The sequence below is a fragment of the Nestor notabilis genome, unplaced genomic scaffold (genome assembly GCF_000696875.1).
Source record: "Nestor notabilis isolate BGI_N333 unplaced genomic scaffold, ASM69687v1 scaffold4471, whole genome shotgun sequence".
In the NCBI taxonomy this organism is placed as follows: Eukaryota; Metazoa; Chordata; class Aves; order Psittaciformes; family Psittacidae; genus Nestor; species Nestor notabilis.
The window spans coordinates 83,474-94,290 of record NW_009913199.1 but is presented as its reverse complement, the minus strand read 5'-3'; the positions used below and the strand labels follow the sequence as shown (position 1 = coordinate 94,290).

Below are 10,817 nucleotides of genomic sequence, written 5' to 3'. Positions count from 1 at the left end.
GTCCCGTCCCGTCCCGCAGGGGCTGTGGGCTGGTGTGAGGGAAGAGCCTTTGCAGCCAGAGGCCGCCGTTAGGGTCTCGTTGCTTCAGGGTTTTCAGAGCATTGCAGGGAGCAAGGATGGGCGGGCAGCAAGAGCTGCTGAAGTGCTCACCTTGGGCATATTGAGACAGACACATGGATGAGCGGTACAGCGGGATGTCTTCCTTCTAGAAACAAGCATCTTATAAAGACACTTTGAAACTCCCTATTGCTTATTTTAGATAATTCCTTTTACCAGGGTTCATCTCCACGCCAACTGTTTCTCGACTGACATCAGAAGAAACGATTCAGATGCGTAATGAGCTCTTCAGCAAAGAGAAAGAGAGGCAGTTGTCTCTTTATCCACGAATTGAGAAAATCGAAGTAAAATACACTGGGAAATCACACCCTGGGAGTGTGTTTGTAATGAACAAAGCTTTGTCTACTCCATACAATTGTGCCATGCGTAAGTGAATGGACTAACAGGGTGACACTGATGATGAAAACTGTACTGCCGGTTGAAGTACTTGTTATCTTAATGTGAAATGTTAATATTACTGACATTTTAATGACTAGGACAACAGACATGCAATCAGAATATTTGTGTTTGGTAAGTTTAAGATACATTTGTACTAAAATCCACCAGCAGAAACTGCGTTAATTTTTGGAGGCTCTGTTAGCAGCTCATCCTTCCAAGTAATTTACAAAAGTGAAACATGCAGTTGTTACAAATGCAGAGGTCTAAACTGCTGGCTCTGAGGAATGTAGCTAATAAATGTGTAATACTTTGTTTACTTTGTTTAGACTTAAGTGAATGGCATTGCAACAGATCCGTTCTAGCTCTTGTGGATGGTGAAGTCTGGGATATGTACAGACCCTTGACCAAATCATGTGAAATTCAGTTCCTTACTTTCAAAGATGAAGATCCAGAAGAAGTAAACAAGGTAATCTATACCTTATCCCATAGTTAGGTGCCCCTGGTTACGACCACTTGATTCTGTACGCCCCTTTAAGTTCCATGTCCATTTCCTTTCTTGAATTTGTTGTGAAAGTTCAGATGTTTGTAATAGCTGCTTGGTGCATCATGGTTATTATTAGCTGGACCAGAATGTGGGCTAGGTGACATGCAAGCATCCCTTTCAATCTATATCGTGGTATTGTTTTACGATTTCAGATTTAAATGTCTCCAGGGAAACATCTGGCTTGCATTTTAAGTGCACTTTTGATTTTTTTTTTTTGATTGATTCTGTATGGAGAATTGTCTCCAAATACAGGTTTAAATATTAAAGAAGGTAATATTTGCGTTGACAGCTAGGTTTGTGCATCATTCAGTTAGATGCTGATATTCTTTTGGAGTAAATAGCTGATGTTCGTCTGGTTGGTTTGTTAGCTTCTCGGTAATAAATCTGTGTTTTGAAATTCTCTTTACAGGCCTATTGGCGTTCCTGTGCCATGATCATGGCATGTGTATTAAAGCGGGCATTCAAAGATGAGTATTCAGTCAATCTGATTAGAGCTTTAGAAGTGCCAGGTGATACAAATGTTTTATATTGGTTGTCTTGCTTTTGTTGCTTCTTAAGTGAGTGTTTAATAGTCTTACAAAAAACCCCAGGGACTCCAGTGATTGAAGGAACTTAGCGTTGATAGGTGTATTACCTGCTGTTGTTGTAGCCTTTAATTTATAGTAATCACACTGAGAATAATTTTGTTATAAAAGTATAGAAATTGGTCTGTGTGGCAACTGGGCTTCAGACCACTTAGGATTTCACAGAGAAGTTACCTGGATAAAGTATTTAAGATGTGATGTGTTTCTTTGAAATATGCTCTAATAACCACATAACTGTGTGAGCGCTAAAAACTGCTACTAAAAATTACAATGTATAATCAAGTTGGAAGACTATTGAAGTACACACAGGGTTAGTAACAGCTTCTGCTCATCTGTGACCTGATTTAAGATTCACAGAAGTGAGAAAGTGCACAAGAGAGGAAGTTATTTAAATAACAAACCCAGTGTGATTATGCATTTGACATAGTTTAGTGTTTGGTGTCCCTGCTCATGGCAGGGGGGTTGGAACTAGATGATCTTAAGGTCCTTTCCATCCCTAACTATTCTATGAGTCTATGATTCTATAACCAGCAAACAATGTTCTTATATGTGGAGTCCTCCTACAACTGATTCCCTTTTTAGCGATTTCAGTATTTGTCTTGATTGGTGAGTGTAGAGTGGATATTTCAGTTCAGGATTTGGAATAATCTTGCATATACTAAGCTATATGGTATTACACTGGCATTACATTAATACTCATTTGAAAGACTATCATTCAGTGAAATGAAACGAAAATAATACAGGTTTAATCTGTCATTTGTAGAATCACAGCTGAAAATTTATATTTTAGAATGGATTTCTTGAGATCATTCTGGTTTTCTTATTAATTTTGATACGTTTATAAGAATATGTTGTAACAGTGAAATACGTACTTTCTAACAAACATGAATGTTTTTCTCTTTGGACTTGCAGTGATCTCTGGAGCTTTCTGTTACGATATAATTTTGGATGATAGACTGAATGACTGGAAACCAACAAACGTAAGCACAATAACTTCTTTCCTGAAAGGTTGTATAGGTTGTATAGATTGCATACTTGTTCTTTTTTGATGATGGAGAGGGGGCAGTGAGTTTTTTTTCTTTTTGTTGGGTGTATCTACACTAGTATTTTTTTTTAGGTCAGAAGTATTCTTTGGCAACTAATATCCGGATTTACCACATACTGGCTCTCATTGCAGGCTGTTCTCAGAGCACAGAGACTGTGTTCCTTTTAGGTGAAACTAAACCTTGAGATGTCCTTCAGGCGCTTACAAGTTTTATGTCTGTGAGGCTAGAGTAAATTCTAGTCTGAAATACCATTCCAAAACAGGTTGATGTGGCTGTTGGGACCTCAGTGCCATCTCTGTTATTCTACAGATCTGCTCCTACTCAGCCACTCCTGCCTGGTAATGTAGATGCAACCATAGTCTTTGAGTAGAGCCCTCTGAAAATAAAAATGTGTGTAATATACGTATTTTCAGATAGCGGTTTACAGCATAATTAGCTTATTGTTGTAAAAGAGCTGTGAGAACATTCAGGTGAAGCTCTCCTTAATACCTTGCTTATATACCATACTCTTCAGTAAATCTAATAATCTAAAACCTCTAAGTCTCATAACTGTTTGGTAGCTGGTGTGATCCAAAGTGTTTTACTCATCTGGTGCCTATTCATGTTCTCATGCCCAAATATCAGCAGAGGTGTGTATGGCTAACAAAGCAGTATTGGTACGTTGCAGAATTTTTCATAAATGTGATCTTGTAGTTGAAGTAATTTAGTTTGTAATGTTTTCTACGTGAGATTATAAATGTAATTTCTCCTAATAGCAGTTTATTACTTGTTAATAAATCTGACTATGCAGAGGTTTGGATTCTGGATCAAGGTGATCAATTTCTATTTATTGAGTTGGTTTTTTTTTCACCTTTGGTTCCATCACAGAAGGAGTCTTTTATAAGCAGAGTCATGACTCTGGGAAACAAGACACACAGATAACTAACCTGAGAAGTTTAACTTCAATTAATGTATGTTGTTTTTAATGGAAAATGCCTATTGATTTGACTGGGAAGTGTATCAGTCCATTTAAAACAGTGATGATTTGTAGCAATCTGTTGCTGATAAATAGTAAGAGTTACAGTCCTACAGCAATATTCTTATACTTAGGCTTTACAGTAGATGATCCTTGTTGTTTTGACTAATATTTAGTGTTTCTTATGCTTTGCCTATTCATTACAGCTGTGAAACACTAGTGACAGTTTTATGTGTATCAACTGTTCTTTTAGGACAACTTTCGTTCTCTTACAAGGGATGCTGGAAAGCTGATTCATAAAGACCTGCCATTTGAAACACTGCATGTTGAAGCAAAAGTAGCACGTGAAATGTTTCAGCATAATAGGTGAGTGTTTGAATTTGCCTTTCTTTTAGAAGGGCAATTAGAAATCAGTTTAAATCTCTACTTGGTTTTGTAAATCTAAAATAAGACAGGACAGGTGAAGAAAGAAGGTAGTTCTCTCACTACCCTAAATGAGCCTGCCTTCATTCTCATTGTCACACTACCTTATTTGATTTTGAATGTTCTCTCCAGAGGCAAAGAGCAGGCATCTTTGGATGTAGTTTTGTGATAAATGGAAAGACTGTCGACTTCTTAGATTTCACTGCTTTTCAGTTTAAGCTCTCTGGTGGTTAGACTTGGCGTGCTAGTAACTCTCTGCCTTTGCTGAAGGGCCTGGTGAGGCCACATCTGGAGTACTGTGTCCAGTTCTGGGCTTCTCAGTACAAAAAGACAAGGAGCTGCTGGAGAGGGTCCAGCAGAGGGCCATAAGGATGGCCAGGGGTCTGGAGCATCTCTTTTATGAGGAGAGATTACAGGAGCTGGGCCTGTCCAGTTTAGAGAAGAGAAGACGGAGAGGAGATCTCATTAATACATATAAGTACCTCAAAGGTGGGTGCCAGGAGGGTGGTGCCAGACTCTTTTCAATGGTGCCCACCGATAAGATGAAGACAATGCCTATAACCTAAACCAAGAAATTTCACTGCAACATGAGGAAGAATTTCTTCACTTTGAGGGTGGCAGAGCACTGGAACAGGCTGGCCAGGGAGGTTGTGGAGTCTCCCTCTCTGGAGAGGCTCAAAACCTGCCAGGACATGTTCCTGTGTAACTTGCTGTATGTGGCCCTGCCTTGGCAGGGGGCTTGGACTAGATGGTCTCCAGAGGTTCCTTCCTACCCTAATGATTCTGTGATGCATATTTTGGTATCTTCAGATGACATGCAGGTTTTGAGCTCTGCAAGGGGAAAATGGGTAAAATACTCTGGCCTGTGCTATAAAAGAAGGCTTGTTAGAACACTCCAGTTTTCCGAAAAATTGCTGAAAAAGCACTTATGCAGTGTTTTGTGGCGGGGAGGCGGGGCAGAGGTGGGTGGTGGTGGAAATTCTCTGCTCCATAGCTTTTTGGGGCTTGGAGAGAAGTGAGGGAAAATAGTAAATAGTTTACCTTAGCTGTTCCTCACAGGGCATGCCTTGCAGCCCTTTCACTGGCTTTGTTGCCCTCCTCTGATGCATTCAAGGACCTTCACATCCTTCTTAAATTGTGGGGCTCAGAACTACACACAGTACCCAAGGGAAGGTCACCAACACTGAATACAGCAGTGAATACAGCACTTCTTCTGACCAGCTGGTTATGCTGTTCCTGATGCACTCCAGGATGAGGTTTGCACTCTTGGCTGCTGGGCCACACTGCTGACCCCTATTGAGTCCGCTGTCAGCTGGCACCCCCAGATCCCTTTCTGCAGGGCTGCTCTCCAGCCACTCCTCTCCCAACTTATACTTGTGCTCAGTGTTACTCCCTCCCAGTCCAGCATTTGGACTTGTTAAATTTCATGCCATTGATGATTGCCCAATGCTCCAATCTATCTAGATTCCTTTGCAAGGTCTCTTGACCTTCAAGACAGTCAACAGCACCTCGCATTTTCATATCATCAGCAAACTTGCTGCAGGTGCATTCAACTCCTGCCTTCAGATCATTGATAAATATATTGAACAGAACTGGCCCTAAAACTGAACCCTGAGGAACACCGCTGGTGACTGGTCAGTAGCCAGATGTAGCCCCATTTACTTACAACCATTTGAGCTTTGCCCTTCAGCCAGTTCTTCACCCAGCTCACCATGAACCTGCTCACCCCACAGTTAGACATTGTCCAGAAGGATGCTGTGCGGGACAATATCAAAAGCCTTATTAAAATCCAGGAAAACTACATCCACTGCCTGCCTTTCATAGGCAGGCATAGAAAGATACAAAAGTAGTTAAACAGGACTTTCCCTTTGTGAACCTATGTTTACTGTGCCTGATAACCGCATTATTCTTTAAATGCTTTTTGTAGTACCCAGTATAATCTCCGTATTTCTTCCAGGAACTGAGGTTAGACTGGTCTGTATGCATGCTTTATGAAGCATGTCAATGTGTGTTGTCATATAAAATTAAAAATTTAAACCTGTTTGAAAGCTCACATAAATACCAGCATGATTTTGAAGAATGCACCTTAAGTTGATCTCTTAATTATTCTTACAAGAACTAGGTGTTAAAGGTGAGGATTTTTTAAATTTTTTTTTTGTCTTGTTCAGATACAAACTGGAGATGATTGAACGAAAAGCTTCGCAGAATACAGAAGGAATTGTAATGTTACATAGGTGAGCAAAACAACTCTCATTCTGTGATGATTCACTAAAAGATTTGATAATGTTGCAAATACTCTTTGCAGGTGAGAAGACTAAGTTACTTGTGATGGTTTCCAATTTAGAAATCACTTTTATTCATTGCTGTCTGTAGTCTTAAGTTGTTATTTGGGTGGCTTTTTTCTTTATACAATCATTGTTTTCTGATACTTAACGCTTGGTTGATCTCACTAATTTCAGTTAGAAGTGGTAAGTGCCAGAGAAGTCTCACTGCTTTTACATAAAATCTAAATAACTCTCAAAAGCTTGACAGGTTAAGTAAAATGCAAACCAAATACTTGTTTGAAAACTAGAGTCAGCATTGCATAGTGGATTTTTCTTCCAAAGTTGTCAAGATCTGCCTGACTTGGCAAGCTACTGCCTTGTAGTGGTAGAGATGAGAATGGAGCTGGCTCCCGGGATAATAGAGTTTTCAGGCTGGAGGCTGGAAGCTTGTGTTGTATCTTGGGCATGTAAAAGAATTTGTGACTAGCTTAGACTAATGTTTTATAGATGTCTAAATTGTTCTGCATTTGATTTTGGAGTCCATATTTCTCTAAAGAACAAATGTCTCTGCAGTGATGGTTCTTGAAATTTTACAGACTGATGTTGTGTCTGTTGTTCACTCTTTCCTCCCATCCTCTTGTTTGCGCAATAAGAGGGAAAATGGGCTTACTTACTGATTTCTGGGAGAGATTTGTTCTGAATATCCTTTTGCTGTACATAGTTTTGTCTCTCACTTTTCTTAAGTGATTTGCATTTTTCTGAGACTTGAAGAGGAAGTACATGTGCAGGTTGTGAATGCTGTATGATGGAAAATATGTGATCTTGGAGACTTGTAAATCTTCTGGTGGATGACAGAGTTGTCCCACTTTCAAAGCCAACATGGCTTTAAAGATTTGTTAAACCTGGGATCATCTGTTTAGATTCAAGGTTTAAATTTCATAAGTTCGTTTTAGAAATTATGTAGCCTGTACTTTTGTTTCAGGAAATCTAGAAATGCTGAAGTGGGGATTTGTTTAGATTTGGTTTAGGATTTGTGTGGATTTTCTTTCATCTGTTCTGTAGATAGGAATTTGCTAATCAAACATAAAAAGAAATAGGCTTGTACTTCTCTCTCAATATATTTGACTTAAGGTGTTTTTGTTTTTTTTTTTTTTCTTCTCCCTCCCATCAGATTTGGTGACTTTGTAGATGTCAGTGAAGGCCCTCATATTCCAAGAACAAGTTTCTGTTTCCAATATGAGATAACAGCAGCCCATAATCTTCAGACTAACCAATCTGAATTGATAAGGAGGTTCCAGGGTGTGTCCCTGCCAGTCCATTTGAAGGTAACTAATCCATTTTGTACATATTTTCCTTCTTTACATTAGGGCACTTGGCTTACTTTCTGGCCTTTATTATATGCTATGCTAGTAGATGAAGGGAAGGTGCATAATAATGACCATGTTGGATATTTGGCATTTGTTTTCCTGGGATTATTGTGAATGTGAAATCAGAACTAGAAAAGTTTGCCTCACAGGGCCTTTGATGTTTTCTCTCAGTACTGAGAGTGTTGTTCTGGTTATGCAGTTTCTGCATGGATATTTCATTCACCTTGCCTTTGTTGTGCAGCTGATCTTCTGAAATTGAGGCTGCTGACAGTGTTTAATCAGATTTGGGAAAAAGCAGAACTTTGAATTTAGACTAATGATAAAGGATACCATTTCAAGGTCTTTTATGACACCAAAGTATAACTTAACCACAATAACAAAAAAAGTCCTAGCACTAATCGGTCTCCAACAAAGGCTTTGCGGAACTATAGGTGGAGGCAGGAGACTTTCTTCCCATTCCTGTTGACTCATATGATTGTGACAGGTGGTCTAGCACATGTGCTGTTGTCTCACTTGGGGAAGTTTTCAAGGGACAAGTGTGCATGGGTTCCTGACCTCATGTCTGTGTTCCCTTCCTCGTCATAAGATTTTGGTTCCCATTTTTACCCACCCCCTCAATGATTCCACACAATGAATAGATATGATCAGCAGACATTTATTCAAGTGCTCCAAAGGAATATGGGCAAATTGGATGCTAAAATCAGAAGCTGTAACATCTGAGTTGGGGATTGTTACAGTTTTGTGCCAGCATTTTTATACATTTGTCAGAATCTATTTTAAGATTTCTATTTAATTTTTTACCTGCACTAACATAATTTAATGACATTTAATTCAGGCTTACCACATCGTGTGGCACAAACTGCTGGAAAGATCAAAGAGGCTGGTAAGTTTGAGTAGTGGTGAAGTACAGCTTACCAAATAGAAAGATACACTGTGATAGAGGAGAATTTGAATGACTGGGGATGGGTATTGTATTCAAGAACACATCTTTAGGAATGGAAGTGTTCACAGCTGAGTTATACTCTGACGCACAGGTAATCTAACTGCCTAACTGCTGTGTAGTAGGCTTGAGAAGACACATGCAAACGTGTGTTACAAGTGATTTCAGGGATAAAATCTAATGCCACTGGGTGAACCTAGGTGGGAGTTACTGGAGATAAAAGGGAATGCTGTTCCAGTAAACTGCATAAATGCACTAGTTTGAGTATTTTTTTGCCTGTTTAAAACCTACATTGAAAATAAGTTTCCTACAAACATTCCTCCGTTAAACAACCAGTGTTCCAAAGTTGAAATGTACTTCACCAGGAGAAGCTTTATAATGTCTAAGTAAATGCAGAAGGCCAAGTTTTTAAGACAAATGGAACTATAAAACATATAAAGCATATAACCAGAGACTTGCTAGCAAAGCATGTTTAGACATAGGAAATCTTCATAAGAGTTAAACAGCAGATGTTTTGAAGCGTTCAGATCAAATATTTTACTTACTTGTGTGGCAAGAGAGAGAAGTGCTGCATGTCCACTGAAACTTGTTAGCCAAGGATGTGTTCAGAGCCTAGCCCATCATATTTTCCCATAAAATTAGTTTGGAGATGTGTGTCATTCAGGTTGTTTCAGTTTGGAGACAATAATTGTCTTTGTAGGCTGTCTTTTCTTGTTAAAGTGACAGTACAAGGGGAGGATTTCTGGGATCAAGGAGAATTAAATAATTAAAAAAAAATATAACAAAATCTCTATGTGCAGGTCACTGAAGAAAAATATTTGGAAGCAGCAGCTGAACATCATGAGGCGAAAGATGGAACTGAAGAAGAAAAAACTGCATCAATTTAAATTAACTTTAACCTCTAATTGTACATAATAAAATGTGTATTTTTACATGACTTATTTGTGCTATATATAAAAATGTCTTGTAATTAATTTTAATTCTGTGGACCTAAATCATGGATAAAGCCATTATCAGACATTTCAGTTGACTTGAAAGTTTTCACTTAAAGGGTGTGTGTGTGTAATGTTTTAGTTTTTATAACTCATCTTGCAAGTTACCCTTGTCCTTATCTTGACAGCAACTGTATGTGTCTGAATGCAGTACTCTGTGATTAGTGCAGTTTGGCCTACAGACTGTAGTTGAAATGACAGCTGCAAAGGCCGTCCCCTTTATTTTGGTACAACTTCAAGACCCCTTGTTTGGTTTTCCATGAAGAAAGTATTTTTTTCTCATTTCTGTTTGTTTCTTGCTGGAACTTCCTGATGGAATTCCACTGAGTTCTTTGCCTACTGCAGTAGGAAGTTAAGACAAATAATATCTAAAAAAATAAAAGAGAAAACATCCTCTCAGAAGCACTTAAAGGGTTACAAAATACTGTTGCAGAAATCCTCTTAAGGAATGTGTTAAATTACGTTTGTTCCTATGCATTTCTGTGCTGAGGACAATCTTTAGCTATTCAGATTTACTGGCATGCAGTGAAGTTTGAAGTCCCTCAGTATGCTGACAGTCTGTGACCTCTGGTTTAGTTTCCTGATAAACACAACATTTTGTTAAAAGTGTAGCCAGTGCCTGTTCAGAGTACCTGAAAACTATTTTACTCTTTTTTTGTCTTGATAAATGTTGCAGAGGACTTTTCATAATGGTATATCAGATGCTTATTTTTTAAAATATGATTTTTGATTCAAGGTGTACCTGGGAAGCACACACATGTATTTTCATAAGACTAAGTGATCTTTGCACTGAACTGAACTTCAAATACTTGTGTTTCTTTCAAACCTTAATGTTCCAGAGTATGCTTTCACTTACCTGTTGCTCTTTTGCCACTGAAAAAGCAGGCATTAGTTCCTGTTTTGAGGAACAATATTTGCTGGGGTGTTTTGTTGCTTTGGAGGTACTTGCATCTCTGATTAACCCAAGACCATAGTGAAATTACACCAGTGTGGTCTGATCTACGTGGTCTCTTTTGAATCCTAAGCCAGTTATATCACCAACTCACAGAGCCTTCTGATGCCTGCTCTGTATTTTGGGAATCCTGTTCCAAATTAATCCGGGCTTCCACCACCTAAAGAGGAAGGTGAGAATGCCGCTTCCCTTCAGGACATTCTGTTAGCCTTAGCTGGAATTTCATGTTGCAGATCTGCCAATGGTCCGGGTCTG

General features: G+C 38.9%; 1 protein-coding gene across 1 annotated transcript; it reads left to right on the top strand.

Annotated features, from left to right (window-relative positions):
- Nucleotides 1–276: 276 nt before the first annotated feature.
- On the top strand, nt 277–9,539 carry MRPL39 (mitochondrial ribosomal protein L39; the record flags this gene model as incomplete). The annotated part of the gene is made up of 9 exons (XM_010023077.1): nt 277–483; nt 822–961; nt 1,449–1,548; nt 2,536–2,603; nt 3,878–3,990; nt 6,216–6,281; nt 7,483–7,636; nt 8,514–8,561; nt 9,419–9,539. Coding segments are annotated over 9 exons (983 nt in total), but the record flags the coding sequence as incomplete, so codon positions are not given.
- Between the last annotated feature and the right edge of the window lie 1,278 nt (nt 9,540–10,817).